Source organism: Ixodes scapularis, unplaced genomic scaffold, assembly GCF_016920785.2.
Source record: "Ixodes scapularis isolate PalLabHiFi unplaced genomic scaffold, ASM1692078v2 PGA_scaffold11__112_contigs__length_91849675, whole genome shotgun sequence".
Classification (NCBI taxonomy): domain Eukaryota; kingdom Metazoa; phylum Arthropoda; class Arachnida; order Ixodida; family Ixodidae; genus Ixodes; species Ixodes scapularis.
Window position 1 is genome coordinate 10,868,618 of NW_024609837.1, and position 16,635 is coordinate 10,885,252.

At 40.8% G+C, this 16,635-nt stretch overlaps 1 protein-coding gene across 1 annotated transcript in view; it reads left to right on the forward strand.

The window, feature by feature from the left end:
- Window positions 1-7,842: 7,842 nt before the first annotated feature.
- Window positions 7,843-16,635, forward strand: part of LOC121834992 (protein Wnt-4-like) — a 116,099-nt gene continuing 107,306 nt past the window's right edge. Inside the window, exon 1 of the mRNA XM_042288819.1 lies at window positions 7,843-8,164. Within this exon, the coding sequence (XP_042144753.1) occupies window positions 8,082-8,164 (83 nt within the window). The 5' untranslated portion in view covers window positions 7,843-8,081. The remainder of the gene's footprint in view (window positions 8,165-16,635) is intronic.

Genomic DNA, 16,635 nt, shown 5'->3' on the forward strand with positions numbered 1-16,635 from the left:
TTTTGAGTCTGAGCGAGTCCGAGATGTATAAATATAGGCGCCTTAGCTTCATCTGTATGTGGATACACATTCAGGGAAGCAGTACACCGTTCCTGAGATGCAGATCGACGTGGACTTACCCAAAACGAAAAGAAACAAAAGAGGAAAGGCGATATGGGAACGAGTTATGTCTGCAGGGGCGTTTTTCGAGAAAAAGAAAGTTATTCAATGGTCGGGTAGCGTTCTAAGGAATCTTGTACTTTCGTGATCAGCAAGTCTTGTTGGAAGCTCGAAGATTACCCCTGTATACGTTGTAAAGACGTTGGTATCGTCTCTCGGACAAGACGAAACGGAACGCTACAATCGTGATATGCTGCGTAGGCGGTGATGAAGCAAAACATATCTTCATAGTATTCATTGCTTCCTCTAGCTAAGATGGTTTTGATCGTCTAATATTATATGGCTTAGTACAGTGGCGTAGCCAGTAATTTTTTTTCGGGGGAGGGGGGGGGGGGGGGTTGAGATGGCTGGGATGTCCTTGACTTGGCGTGCGGAGCGGGGTAGAGGTAGGTCAAAATGCATGTGTATATTATAGAGTGAGCTGGGATTTCGCGGGGGGGGGGGAGTGAAAACCCATGAGATCCTCCCCTTCCCCCCTTCCCACCCCCAACCTGGCTATGCCACTGCCTTAGTAGCCCAATCTTATACCGATGAGAGCCAAGCTCACCTCGTTTCCAATACCTCTTATATAAATGTCTAACGAGCGCGAACTTTTATGTCCACGCTTATTGGCCAAAGGATCAAAACGGACACACTTTAAGCATAATGGTTGAAACCAAAAACAGTAATCAAAAAAAAAAAGAACGAAAGAAAAAAAAAAAAAAAACCTCAGTAGAAGAGAAGGGAATAGCAACCACACAATTGAGAAGTTGCGTGGTTGCGTGTTCAGTTTATTTCTTTTCTTCTACTCATTTTTTTTTTTCGTTTTTCGATTAAAGGTTTCTTTTTTTTTTTTTTAGTCATCATGTTTAACTTATACCAGGTCGCCTGCACTTTGGCCATTTTTTGGACACACCTTGGTAGTTATACACTTAACTCGGAACGTGGTGGCGTTGTGTTTGAGTGTACTACAAGCGTTCGAAACGTTCGGAGAAAGACATTTCTGTCTCTCTCATTGTGGGTTTATTTCTTTTCTGCCTCAGGCGTATGATGACATAGAACCCGAGGTATGAAAGTGAAAAAATCCTGCATTGCAGAGTCATAAGGTTCCGTATAACTTGCAGTGTACTCACGCAGCATTTGTGTGTCAGCTAGTACGTTTACTTGGCGTAAAAGACATATTCCATAAATATTGTCAAACGTAGTCTTTAATGTAAGGAGAATAAGAACGAGGTTTAGATTTCTCCAAGCCAAAGGCAATTGCTCACGATAATCTTTTTGTTTTTTTTAATAATTAACTCTAATATGAGCTACTACAGCCACATTAGACAGTCGCAGGTTTCTGATCACTCAGCAGAAATGTATAAAAAATCTTTTGATTCATAGTATTTTAATGATTAGAGTCAACTTTAGTAAGTAGCCGAGCCAATCCTTGAACCTCGGAACGAAGACATCTGTCTTAACCGAGCATCTTCCTTCATAATATCAATCATCCCAAACCCCGCGAAACAGAATAGGCTATTTAACAAACAGCCATGCCAACATATAACAACCTCTCATAAAACAAGACAAAACAAATTCATTCATCCCCACTCTACCCCCCCCCCCCCCCTCCAAATCCCCCCTTTACGTCTGCAAACCGTCTGCGCTTTCAAGAGGTATCGGCAAAAACCGGTCTTCACTTATAGTAGAAGACAAGCGCCTTACCTGGGACGTTTAATTGTTACATAACACGGCAGTCGCCGTGTAATGTGACACACTTCGCGTAGTGTCACATACGTTCCGCGTACTGGAAACGCCGAGCGCGATGGAGAACCGCTCTCGCGGGGACTCCAAGAATTCGACCTTGGTGTGTATCGCGTCCCGGTCGCATCCGTCGGAGGTACATATGTACCCTTGTGTAGAATCAACTTGTTCCACGATTAGAAGAGCTACGTGACGTTTCTAGCGATCATATCTGAGCCCGTTTCTCCACCTCGCCTCTTTCGTTGACTCTCTCTCTCCGTGGTAGATTTTTCGTTCAGCTTTACCCAACTCTCTGGATCATGTCTGTAAACAACGAACAAAACAAAACAAAATTACTCCCCTTTTATGTTTTTTACTCTCTTAGTAACTTGCCCCTCGTTCCTCAAGTTTGTCTCACTGAAACTTGTGTCATCGAGTTTATTTTTATTTGCGTTATGCGCTTCTATTTTTTCGTCTCGGAAAGGTACTTTAGAACGATCTCGAACGGAAGAAGACGAAAAAAAAAACGATAGCGATAAGGTCTCCTTTTCGACTACTCGCGGAGACGCGAAGAGACCAACGAAGTGGTCCTTATTCGGAGAAGTGGAGAGGGGGAGGAAGTGACGTGGGAGAGGAGGAGATCGTTAAAAGAGCTGCTTGGGGGACCACACATCAACGACAGCAGCAGCAGCACCCATTGCAGACTTGGTGTTAAACGTGACTCGACGTTGTTTTTATTTATTTTTCCCTTTTTTCTTTTGGTAGAAGATTGTGTTGGTTTGAATACGAACGTGTGATTCTCACTCTTCTGGTTTGTAAGAGTGCTCGCAGTCACCTTGGCTCTCGATTTACTTATTCTTATTACCTGATAAAGTGTAAAAAATATAATTAGATGATGCTGGTGACATAACAAGAGATGCGAAGGAAACGTTTCTAAATTATTTAAGTGAAAAACGAGGAAAAACTAACTTTCTTTTTACTTTCATGTAAATTAATAGTGATGAATTTGTTAATATTCATCAAAAGAATAAAAAAAATTAATTTCTACGTGGCATTATGAATGTCAAGAACAAAATGTGTACTCGAAGCTCGAACGCCTTCCTTGAACTCTCCTTTCTTCCTAGTTAGAAGTTGAAGGATAAACCTTATTTAAAAAGTGTAAAAATTAAAAAAAAGTAGACCTTATATATTTTCTTTCTTGTGTATAAACACCTCAAGTCACCTTCTAAGGCTTTTTTATTCTTCGTGAATTGCACAAAAGCAAGAAAGAAATGGTTTATGACCATTTAAGCTAAGACGAACCGCCGTACTACTCTCTCGGCCTCCGACTTTCTGAACGAGGACCATCGTGCTAAAGGGTGAATGCAAGTGAACTAAGGTACAACAAATTATTATTCTACAGTCGTGGCAACAAAGGGAGACCTCGGCACAACATTAGAGATTGCATTAAGTTCTTGTTGTATTGCTGTTGTAATATATGGCTTTCTCTCCAAACCGTCATCAAAACAAAAATATTTCTTTTTCTTTCTTTGTGTGTATGTTCCGGTTACGTTAGAAAGGCGTACTTCAAATCATTCTCTGAATCCTTGTGAAGCTATCTTTTTCTATTCAGTTTTCTAAATCTTGATGGGGGAGGAAACCTATTCAGAGCCAATTACAATTATAAGTTATGGTATTGTTATGCCTCATCCTGCATCCCTAAACATTTCCAAAATTATTTTGCCTTTTTGACTCTTGTACCGTTTAGTCCTGTTAAAGCAAAGATTTTTGGTTTTTTTCAGGAGTGTTTAATTGCATTTGTGTCAAATGCGAATTATTTAGTGATCATGTCAACTGCTACGTGTAAGTTCGGCGATTTTCAGCACGTGTTCTCTAACTTTCTCTCACAACTTCATGTATGGCCCCGCCAGCGGCCGTTAATATTCGATCCAATCACCCGAGCTGGTGGGCCAACCTACCGTGACAGCTTTGTGTTCCAGTCACTAGGGGGCGTCGATTTCGCGGAAACCGTAAATGCAGTCATTTTTAGTAATGCGATGGTCGTTTTCTCTTTCCTGCCCCAGAAAAATAAAAAAAAATTATCGTAGATATGTATTCGTTTTGTTGTGTATTTCGGTTTATTGACTCCCTTGATACTATATCTGAATGTTCAAATATTAAAATTTGACTCTTAGAAACTTAAAACAATCCGGCAAAAACGTGTGGATTCAGCTTTTATCAGTATAATTTTAACCAATTATAAAAAAAAAAAGTGAAAGGGAGAACACAGACAATTCTGCCTCTCGGATGCGTTTGAAACGATTTGAAGAAGTCTCTCTCGCTTGTCAGGTATAGGTAAATGTTTCATTTCTCGCAACATGTCTGTATGCCAACTTCTCATACCACCGTTGATCGGTTGAACTTTCCACAGTCTGGTATTTTAAGTAGCTTCTTCGACTCAAAGAAGTAAAGACATGTACTCAGCGTCTCGAGTTCTTCGTTTGCCATCACGCTGCTTACTAGCTCAAACTGAACTTACCTTTGTCAGTATGTTTGTATTTGAGAAAAATGGCATGCCCATCATAATACGTGATGATGTGCATGCCAAATAATTGCTTTATCTTGAGTGAAGTTGCCTTCAAGAGCTTTCCAGTATATATATATATAATTCTGAAAATATGAAGCAAAGTAGCCCAAAGGGTTGTGACATCAGTGGGTAGTCCCCTTCTTCGCATGTCGGAGGTGGACAAAGCTTTTCACTGAACGTCCTTTTTTTTTTTTTCATAAAACGTCATTTATGTTTTTTTATATTTCTACACGACAATAAAGGTGGCAAGATTTTCTACGTTAAAAAAACCCTTAACGACTTGCTCGTTTTTTTCGTTTGTTTTTTTCAAGGCATTTGTAGATTCAAGTCCAAATCGTCATCATCACTGCTGCTGTACTCAACGTCAGAAGACTCGAGAACCCTGAAGATGTTTTCCCTATCAGTGTCATCTTCAGGATCCAATATTCCGAAATGTAACCCAAAATGAATGTAATTTAAAAGCATTTCTTCACGATAGTGTAGTGTCAGGTGGCAAAGTTTGTCATCACGTACGCTCTGGCGGTGCAAATCATGAACTACCTGTTTCAATTCCTATCGTGTACCTACACAAATATGTTGGCTTGGTATAAACCGCTAGATCTCTGTTGGAAAAAAGTTGCAAAGGTTTGTGTAGGCAGGGTAGGAAAGGGATACCCGCATTCCATAATAGTATGCCCTTCTATATAAAAAAATATAGAGCGTGCATTTTTTTTTTATTATAAATTAACATGAACAGCACACAATGCCCCCCCCCCCTTTTTTTTTTCTCCTCTGGTATCTTTTGAGCTCCCCTCACGAAATTCAGCAACCTTTCCCATCATATCTATACGTAATTGTTCTCCCCGTGTTCTGTTAATGTTCTGCCCTGTATACAACGACGGTTCGGTTTCCTTTTCGCACCCCTCTATAATTTAGGCCTCGGCAATCTTTTTAGGAACCGCTTGAAGCATGAATAAATAAATATCATCGTCATCATCATCATCATTGCCATTAAGTCTTCCCGGTTCAAAGAGTCACATCGTACTTGAACTACAGTCGTTCGTTCGTTCGTATTGTTCCGGTGTCACGTGTCGGTAAGAGCCGTTTACCTTCTAATGGCCTCATGTCGGACTCGGAGCGAGACAGAAACGACCATCAATGAAACGACTGTCTGTGGTCCGGGGAAAATGACACTCGTTCAGTGAGTCACGCTGCTTGAGCATCGATTTTCGTCACTTTCGTCACCGGGGTTGTCCCACCCGCTCAGGTAGAGAGAGGGACCAACTCGAATGCGTCAGGATGTATACGTGATACTTCTTAATGGCACGAGAAGTACGACGATCTAAAAAAAAAGACGAAACCTATGTAATCTCATTTTTTTATTGCTTCTGTTAGCAGTGTTTTTAAGTCGTTGCTTTTTCACGGGTGTTATATTTATTTTTGTGACAAAATACAGTTGCGTTTATTAACTTGTACTATTTTTCAACTCCGTATTTTCAAATGCACTGGATTTGTATTATCAAGTGTTTATTTATCCGAAAGAGGTTATATTATTTCCCTGCTAGTCGAGATAAACTATATTGTAAATCTTAGTTAACAAAATCTCAATATGCAAAAAAAAAAACTATCTTGAAAATGTTTTGTTTTACTTTTTCTTCAGAAGTTTAGTCACTACTCGTCAAAATTAACATATGCGGTTTAACTAGAACCCACAATAACCCTTGGGTAACTAGATAGCATGTAATCATGGCACGAAAAAGCTTTTCTGTGTGATAAAGGACTGAGAAGTATGGGCAGAAGATGATTGAAAGAATAAGGAATTCAAATTAATTGTCATGTATCGGATTCGTAGCATATGGAAGCAACATGGAACTGGGGTTTTAAGCTTAAAAGGGTTGAACTGGATCCATTTTAATACAGACAAATTTTAAAATAGTTGCAATACCAGAACGTCTAAATAACAATAAAGTAAACTTGCAGGTCTGAATCTGTTGGCATTGTTCAGTACAAGTCAGCACTCCCAGATATAAACTAAGAGGCGTTCTCGAAAATCCCACACATGCTACAAATGTATCTTTTGAGTACCCTAGGGTACTCAAAAGATACATTGTAACAAGCTAGCAAGTAAACAGCTGTTTACTTGCTAGTTCAAGGTGTCACCATTCTTAAGAGTCTCTATTACATTCTTCGTTAGAAAATCGTTTCTTACGGTGACTTGGTTTTAGGTAAAGCTACAACCTAGTTTTGTATAAATTGCCTAACGACATGGGTTTTTCTGTGTAAACAAAATGGCTTCGTGAAAGATTTAGGCAGCCATCTAGTTTTTATTGAAGCTGTTGTTCAATAAACAGCATTAAACACAGCAGTGCAGATCACCTTAATATTTCGTAGTATGTATATATTTTTAATAAAATCATAAATAAAGCAAATACATGGATGTATACAAGAACAACCTAAAAACTAATCTTACTGACGAAACCCTGACAAAACAACATTGTAGAAATTTTCTCCTTGCTTCATCTTCAGATCATGTAGCAAACTAGCAATGATTTATTATTGGTAGGAACGAAACTACACACCGTGGTTAAAGTTGCTTTTTGTAGTAATCGGACGCAATTCGTTGGAACGTTTCATAGTAAATTGGATATCCAATGATATTCAAGCCCTGTGGACTTATAGAAAACACCCACGAGGGTGTTTAAGTTAAACTCTCGAACGTCTGAAGAAGATAATAAAGTAGAGTATAACGTACATAAATAATAAAAGTGTCATAGAAAAAAATATTTTGCAGTTCCAATTTATTTTTTACATTTAAGTTATTTGCTAATTCGCTGCTACGTACAATTTGCGTAGCATGTATTCTGTGAAGCTCATCCCAGCAATCAATGTAACTCCACTGAAGCACCAAAAGGAAAAAAGTGACTATGGTCGCTTGCGGCATACTTTGTATTTCTAAAAGTTCGAATCATTGTAGTAGACAACCTCAAGCACCTGGATCTCGTCTCAGGTACAGTTGAACGACTGGGTGAGAAACCACGAATATAATCATTCATCATATTTAATCAAATTGAAAACAGAAAAAAATATAAAGAAACTTTATTGCGCCATGAAGGGTTGGTGTCTGCCTGTAACAGAGTGGTGCTCACGAGGGAACCTCATCACTTGTGAGACCAACCTGGCACGGAAGAAGTTCGTTTTGTAATATTTTATTTTTATTTGGGGGGGGGGGGGGGGGGGTACACCTTTAACACCTTCACGGACACACACGCAAACCCCCTAAACACCCCCACCCTGCCCCCACCCACACCCCACCTTTAAGAGGAGTAGCGCAAGCTCAAGTAACCCCTCCAACCGAGCGCCTCTTCGCCGATTGGCTGGAACGGCGACCGCAGCGCCGCCGCTCCCGCCCTCCCATTGGCCGACGCCGGAATAGCAGACGACCGTGGGAGAAATCGCCGTCTGCAACGCGAGCCGCGCGTGGCAGACGACGCGACGGGGCACCGTTGGGCTGCTGTGCGCTGGGAGTTACCTCGCGACGATGGATGTGTTCGGTGAATTTCGAGTCGTCAAAGTGAAGACGACTTTGACGGCGACGACGGCGACTTGACGTAGAGACGTCGACGGAAAAGAGACGGTGGTTGGCGTGGTGTGGTGCCGAGTCGGACGGGACGGCATGGGCTGTCGACAGGGGTCTTTGCTCGCGGTCTGGTTGGCGCTCGCCTGCATCAACGCTCGGCCCGTTCACGGTAGCTGGTGGTGAGTCACTTTTAAGCGGCGTTCCCTTATAATACGCCATTTAAAGCTCGATACCAACTTCGAGGCTGTTAGACATAAGCGTGAAGCGTTCATTCGATTCATTGTAGAATTTCTAGCCTCTTGTATGAGTAGAGCCAATGTTTACCCTTCACGAGAACGATTGCGTTAACGCCACAGTAACGTTTCAAACTATTTGATTCATTCGAAGTAACACGGTCCTATCCACGGCCATTATTGTTGGCGTTCAAGTTGCTCAATGGGTAGCATCAAACGTACCTCAAACTTAATCACAACTATAAAAAATAATATTTGATGAACTCTCAATTGATTTAATCACGTGCAAAAGAAATATCAATAAGTAGGGTGATTTTGTTTATGAAATCTTATATAAAAGTACTGCGTATCAACAAAAACATGAATCTAGAAATAATCTAGAAGACATAATTTTTCTTCTTTTTTTTCTTTGGGGGGGGGGGAGGGGGGCCTTGTATTTAGTATTATTATTTGTTTTGTTCGGTTTAGTTTGAAATTATCTCTAGCCTTTTCTTATATTAATAAAACAAATTCACTTCTATTACCTCAAATTTTTAGAAGTATCAATGCCCGAACCCGGCAACGTGTAATTTTTAAACGACCGTCTCCTATACGAAATGATTTACCTAGCGTTTTCTTTTTATAGCATGATATTACTGCTTTATGCTGTGCTACCTTGTTCATAACAATCATAATTACCAACAACCGTATGTGTTAGAGCTGCCACAAATTAATTTACATTTTCTTCCGTGTTGTTGTTTTCTCTCACGTGAATCTTTCTGAACAAAGATGACTAGAATAATAGAAGCAGTCGTCGGAACCCCAATTATACGCAGTGTGGTGCTCTTAATAGAGCACACACTGCTAGCGGAAACACTTCTTCAACGTTCTGAATGAGTAAAAAAAAACGCGGAATACAAATACAACGCTGGTGTGTGTTTGTATTTTGTGTCTTCTGGTGTTTTGAACATAGAGGAATTTTTTTTATTATCTTTTTTATTTCACCAAACACGCTTCCTTAAATCCTTTGTATAGCAGAAAATGTTTGTTTCTTTTCTCAGAAGAGCACACACACACATGCGGCAGGCCAGACAAGGCGGCTTTAAGTCTCTTCGGTAGCCGCCAACTCAAAACAAGGGTCATTGTCTACTTGAGGTCCCGGAAAGGTCGAACGTCTTGCGCCCTTTCATCGCTTGGCCCGATCTGTGGAGTTGGCAACATTGGAAACCGGATGCTGGATTCTGATCGTATCGAACCTAGAAGATCCGTCTTACAATCCTTTTCTTTTCCTTTTTGTGTGTGTGGAACTTAAAAGGGCATTTGGATTTAAAAACGTCACACACATGTGGTTTGAAAGTCTTTAACTTCTATATCTGGAGATATATCGTTACATATAATAACACGCCGAACGCGCATTAAAAATATTATTTCAGTCGTATACAACGGTGATGGTATTTATTTATTTACTCTATACCTTTAAGCCCCGAAGAGATTGCTCGAAGGTGTACAACAAGAAAAAAACAAAAACACGTTGAATGCTAATATAAACTGAGTTAACTAAACTTACGTTGTCACGCTACGTAAGTTGTTGCCTCTCAACGGAAAAGAACGATAACAATTTATTCGGGAAGGTTTTTTCTCGTGAGCCGAATGATTTTCTTCTTCTGTGTAAGTGCTAGAAGGTCAAATTATTATTTAGAAAATACAATGGTTTAGTCATAACAACCCAATATTCTGAACCATAACATGCGAACCAACCAAAGCCTTGCATTACTGACCGATACGTCGATATTAGAATGATTATTATATGTAAATTTGAATGGTATTTATGGTGCTGAATGTGATAGTTACTCCTGTTCATGTATTACGAGAGCTCTTGATATAGCGAAGATCAAAGATAACCTCAAACAACTGCACCATAATTTCTGCCAGCACCCTTTAGTATAACAGCAAAATTATAATTACTAACAATAATAAAAAAAAAATGTTTATTTTTTTCGTTTCCCCTGTTTTTAATATTGAACAGATGCATAGATATTTAACTTAAAACTGTAATCCGCTTTGTCGTACAAAATAATCGATTCGATTTAATTTCAGTCTTATTTAGTTTGGACTAATCGAACAGTACACTTTTTTTAAGAACTGGCAATATGTACAAAGGCAATATGTACAATATGTACAAGTGAATAGAACAAAAAAGCATGTCAAACGTTAAAATACACAAGGTCTCTATAACTAATAAATCTAACATCTATCTGCAATTCCCTCAACGTAAAAACCATAAGAAATACTTTTTTAATTCGATCTTTGAATAATGCTAGTGTTTTAATTAACTGTGACATAAAAGCAAAGGCGATCACTGTCATAAATTACTCTTAAGTGTTAATAACAAGTGTTTTTTTTTTGTTGTTTTTTACACCAGCGCTTTTTTTTTACTTCTTATATGCTTATTACGGCAAAGCATCATTGAACTATATAGCTATATATTATTCCACGGAGGAACACGGTTCTCGAACATAATGTAAACCAGAAATAGCTGAGATATTTAGTGTTCTCACAAGATAACTACCCAAACTCTCACCAGAGTCAATGACATTTCTGAATAAGTCTAGTTCTCTTCTTGACGCGTGCATGTGCTCAGAGTTGAAACATATTTTTCATCGATACTTCCCGAAATTAACGCCACCACAGGAGCGCCCGACTTTGCTGAAGGTGTGCTATAGTATTGGACATTTATTAACACTATTCACGTGATAGAAAACAATTATTGTAGTCGTTGGAACGCTTGGTGGAAGACTGATTGCCGCGTGTGTTTTGGCTATCCACACCAATATCAAGAGGCGAACCGAGAGTTACCGACGCTTTATTCGTTTAATCTATGACCGATATACCTCGAATGTAAATTATTATTATTATGACTGGCTGCTGAGCAAAATGGGTGTTGACACACCTTCCGAAAGAAGAGATCTTCAGGATTTGGTATTTTTGCACAAAGTTGTAAACGACAGAGTGTCATGCTTGTGTTTGTTATCCAGCGTAAGCTCTTGTTTTTCTTCTTGCTCCTTGAGTTCAATAAAACAGATTTTTTTTTTAGGTTGCTTTTATGTTCACCTGTCACTAGAATGGAAGCCTAATTTAATTGTTTCGTCACCTTAAAGTGATATGTTTATGCCTTTAAACTATATGTAAGAAACCTAGTAATCTCAGAACTATAATTAGATAAGCGATTTTTTAAAATCTTTTTTCACATTGTTAGGTATTTTTGAGTATATAACGTTAGTCCGTGTGCGCGCGTATGTGTGTGTTTGTGTGCGTGCGTGCGTGCGTGTGTTCAAGTGCGCTAAAAATAAAGCTGTCACTGCCTAAATAGAGTGTCGAAGGCGCCGCTGACGCACTCGTCACTGCCTTAGCGGGCCCATCAAAAATGTCATGCAGCACTCAAATGTGTCTCGCTTCTTTTACGACAAGAAAAACAAAAACTTCTTTATATTGAGACGGGGCAACGGTGGCTGAGTGTGTAGCAAGGGAATTGCAGGTCGGAGCGCGTGGAGCGAAATCTCGCGCTTCTATAGCTAAAGGATATAGGCGTATAGTATCGGCACTCCGTTTCCCGATCTTCTAGTGGGCGCCGCCATCTTGGTGCTCGGTGCAGAACAGACACAACTGTCGATCGCCACAATTCAGAAAATGCGACTTCCTCAGTTTTGGAGGAGGTTTTAGAAAACTCGGCCGATATCGGTTTGCTCTGTCGCGAACTGCTTTAACATTTTTGGAGGACGGAAAAGCGTCTCCTGTAATTTCAGGTAAAGCATCACCTTAAATTAAATTCGCCAAAAAAAAAATAAAGCCATTTTATTTAAAAGTGAACATGCTCCAGTTATGATCACAAACCCCCGGATGTTAAACAACGAAGAAATTGAATTTCTCGACACTAATTAAGACTTTGGGCGTTTGTTTTGCAAATAGTATGTCTTGAAATAAGCATGTTGATTGCCGTTCGTCTAAAGAGTGGAAAACAGTGGGGATGATCACCCAATTTAAATCATTGTTACCGTGTTCTGTTAAGCTTCGACTTTATAATGCTTCGGTATATTCGCAACTTAATTATTGCCATCTAGTTTGGAGAAATACAAATCAACCACATATTCTACAAAAGAAAATTGTGCGTATTATTGCCAATGTTTTATACTATGATCATACTAAACGCTTGTTTTCAATGTTTATTAAAAACAAAATTCGAATAGTTACAGGTTCCGACTTCTTATGGCGTACAAGAAATATAACTCAGTTTAAAAATAAAAGTTCGGGGGAATTATGTAACCCTGTCCTTCTCACTTCTTCGTATCAACTCCGCCCTAAAAAATTGTTTTGTACACCATCACCTACATCATACTACAACCACACACTAAATTATTTATTAACCACTTTATTAAATGAATTATTTTCGAAAGGTGTTATTATTCATGCAAGGACGCTGGCAGAGGTACGAGCATTATTTTAGGGCACGGCTAAGGCATACGGATCACCGTACCATTGTATAGACGCTTTACACACGCGCCAAATTATAGCCGTCACTGCCGAGTTTCTCTTGCCTTACCGAGATGCCGAGCAACTGAAACAGTAGTTGCCGATCCTCTCCAAAGGCCGATGCTTTATAAAAGGACCCAGTTGAATATAATGTGGCAATAACCTGGCCTGCTATGGTAATGATGAAGTGCAATAAACGAAATAAGAGGAAACAAAAACTGAAGGTCAGTTTTGGCGGCGCCCATGCACAGCTGCTGCAAAGCGTCTATACTACTAAGAATTTATTAACTTCCCTTTTTTTCTTCATTTTGCATGATCTGTGGGGTATACATTCAAAATGCTTAGTGTCTTTTCACTCAATGTACCTATTTCGTTCGTTCTCTGGAATTTTTTGAGAATCGCCTGCTGTAATGGGGCCAGGGACCTTTGTCAAGCTGCAGCTTTTTGTCTTGATCCCCATTTTCAGTGACGAAACAAAATAAATATCTATTATTTTATTATCATAAATGGCAACCATGATTTGAAGCGCCAAGATGGCAGAAGTGACGTCACTTTGAAGCGTTGCTTATTTAGTGGCTCTGGGTTCAATCTACACCCGCTAGAATATTAAAAGCCTGCGCGCTGGTGCTTTGACGTCATCACAGTGACGTCATCACAGCGTAGACATCTGATTGGGCACGAGTGATCCGTCAGTGCTCGGCTCGGCCTCGCGTCCAATCAACGCGTCGAAGAACGCTCGGCATCGGGCTCAGGTTCAATTGCCCTCCCCCCCCGCCCCCGCCCCTTTCTCCGAAATCCAGTCGACTTTATAATACTGTCCAGACCGGTTATATCGAAGTCGGTTATAACGAAATAGCGGCTACAGTGAAGCAATCACAATGTCCCACTCCCTTTTGCAGTTCGTTATAACAGAAATCGGTTATAACGAAATAACGAATATAGCGGAGCGATCAGGATTGCCCATTCCATTTTGCACTTCGTTACAAGCGAAATCGGTTATAACGAAATAGCAGCTCAAGCGAAGTGATCACGATTTAATAATAATAATGTTTATTTTCCGTCAAAACACAAAACACACAAAACACACAAACACAAAACACATTCCCTTTTGCGCTTCGTTAACCGAAGTCGGTTATAACTAAATAGCGGATATACCGAAGTGATTTCCGACTTCCGTTGACTTCGTTATAACAGGTCTCGACAGTATACGGGTGCGTTCTAACCCCCCCCCCCCCCCCCCCCCCCCCCACTTGGAAAAAAATCCCTGGATACACCACTGCCGCCATCCGTCAGTCATGACATTCCATGGAGGAAGAGAAAGATCTTCGCAGACGTTGATAATTCTCTACATGATTGCAAGCAACGTTACTATGAGTCGGATCAGCAGTTGACAAGCTCCACATTAGTCGCGCTTCGGAAAGCCGGCCCCTCCGCTCGTGCGAGCGTGGTGGCGCTGTCATCGCAGCCCGCCCGGTCCGCAAGGCCGGCCAAGCTTCGGGGCGCTGTGTTTTCATTGCGAATTCAGGCGGTCGGCGGCCCTTGCGCACTTCTTTTTTAAGAAAAGAACTCTGCAAATAGATTCTGCTGCAGCTGCATGACTGTAAATGTGCACGCTTGCGATTTCTTTCATTTTTAGACGGTAAAATGCAACCGATAGAAGCGTAGGTGCCTAGCTTTGGGTCGAGCTTCCAAGTGTGATTTTCTGCTCGTGTAGTAAAATGGGATTTCTGTCAAAGTTGATGTCGCTGATATTCACCTACGACCATCGTCCACAATCAAGAGCTTGAATGCGCTGTCAGCGCCGGAGTTCGCGATCAAAGGCTCCCCTACACTTGTCGCAAAAAAACTAACAAAATACGTTTTTTTACCTTTTATTTGTTTCCACAACAAATCTTCGGAATTGTAAATGAATACTGTATAACGTATGTTGCTGTTTCCATAATAAATCACGAGAATACTACGAAATACCAAGGCTGAAAATACCTGTAGTTGGCGAACACAGGAGCTGGGTTTTCTTGTTCGCTACTGTCACCCTCTCCGTCAACCTTGCGATTGGTGCCCCTCGCGTAGATGTGTATTCGCGTTACAACGAAGAAGCTGGGTAGTTGGGTAGTGAAGTTTTAACAATGGTCTTTGCGCCTCAGCCTTGCGATATCCCCCTCTCAGGAACTCACTGTGAGGCAGCTGAAATGTCTTTCTTTTGGCCTGAAATAGACCGCAGAAGCGTCATGAGATCAGTAAAACAACATCAAGAATTTCTTTCAAGCACAACTGCAACGTTAAGAAAATAGCAGTTAACGTAAACCAAATTTAAATTAATGTGCCCATATAAACACGTCAAAACATGTTGTTGTATCAGGCACTGGAACATGCTTATATGGCCACGGAAATGAGCTCGTTTCACATAGACAACGAGAGTGTCACACAGTTCGTACACTGTTGCCGCGAAGCTGTAGCAGGTACTGTAAAAATAACGACTCCACTATCAACCTCACGTTCACACGTAAAATGCGCGCTGATCAGCTGATCAGAAGTGATGTCTTGAAATTCTTAGTCACACGTCTCCGAAATGGCACGCTCGTGCAAGGGACCGAGGTTGCCACACACGTGAAGAGCACACACGAGAAATAAATCGGCCGTTTTCACCGCCAGGCCTCGACGTAGCCGAATACAATAACAAAAAAACCCGCATCTTCACGTTTTCAAATTTTTCATTCTTTCCTAATGCAGCTGTGCAATGTACGCAGCAGTTCATGCCTGAACTTCTAACACAAACACACGAAACCAGAAGAAGGAGGTTCACGGTATTTCAGTCCGCAAACGGTCAAAACACAGCCATTTCTCCGGGCTTGCTTGCCTTGGTGTCATATGGTTAAAGGCCGACGACCAGACTCGATATTCTGCAAGGCAGAAGATCCTCCTCACCATGGGGAAGGAGGAAACCGGCAACGGTAGAAAGGGTAGAAGGGGGGGAGAGGAGGAAGCGGGAGAAAAGTGGAAAGCGCGAACTGATCGTCGGGCTTTAAGACTGCCAAAACTACGACGGCCCGGTGGGCGTAAACTGTGCTCAGAAATCCCAGGAAATGTTCTGTCAATCGGGACATCATCACACTGGCAACAGTTGTTGTTAATACGTTTTGCGAACACACACAAAAACTATGTTTTTCACGGCGTATTCAAGGGTATACCGAGGCGTCAGACTGGGCGGGTCGGGCGGGCCGCGACACCAGCGCCGCTCTTCGGTAGTAAATAGCAGGGCGTCACTTTTTTTTTTTTTTTTTTTTTTTTTTTTTATTGTAGAGTGGTAATTGAATGCAAGTGCGTTCTCGGCTTAAAGGGGCCCCCCGGAGCTTTCTGCGGTCGTCTGTTTATGTTGTTATATGGCGTAGTAGGTGCAAGTTAATATGTATACAAAGTTTTAGATTACAAAACCTTTTATTAAGCAGATGGCAGAAGAAATATATCGGGACTATTTTCTCTTGGAAGACAATCCCCCATTCCCTGCCCATCGCTAAAACTTGACCAATGGAAATGCCGCATCTCGCGGTGAATGCGAACGTTATTATTGCAACACTTTTTAAGCTTGTTGTAAATTAGAGTTTGAGAAAAACGTAAACTGATTGTGGTGCGAGAAACATAGTCCGTAATACAAAGTTTTAGATTACAAAACCTTTTATTAAGCAGATGGCAGAAGAAATATATCGGGACTATTTTCTCTTGGAAGACAATCCCCCATTCCCTGCCCATCGCTAAAACTTGACCAATGGAAATGCCGCATCTCGCGGTGAATGCGAACGTTATTATTGCAACACTTTTTAAGCTTGTTGTAAATTAGAGTTTGAGAAAATCGTAAACTGATTGTGGTGCGGGAAACATAGTCCGCAATTATCGCTCCAAAACCAGCGAACTAT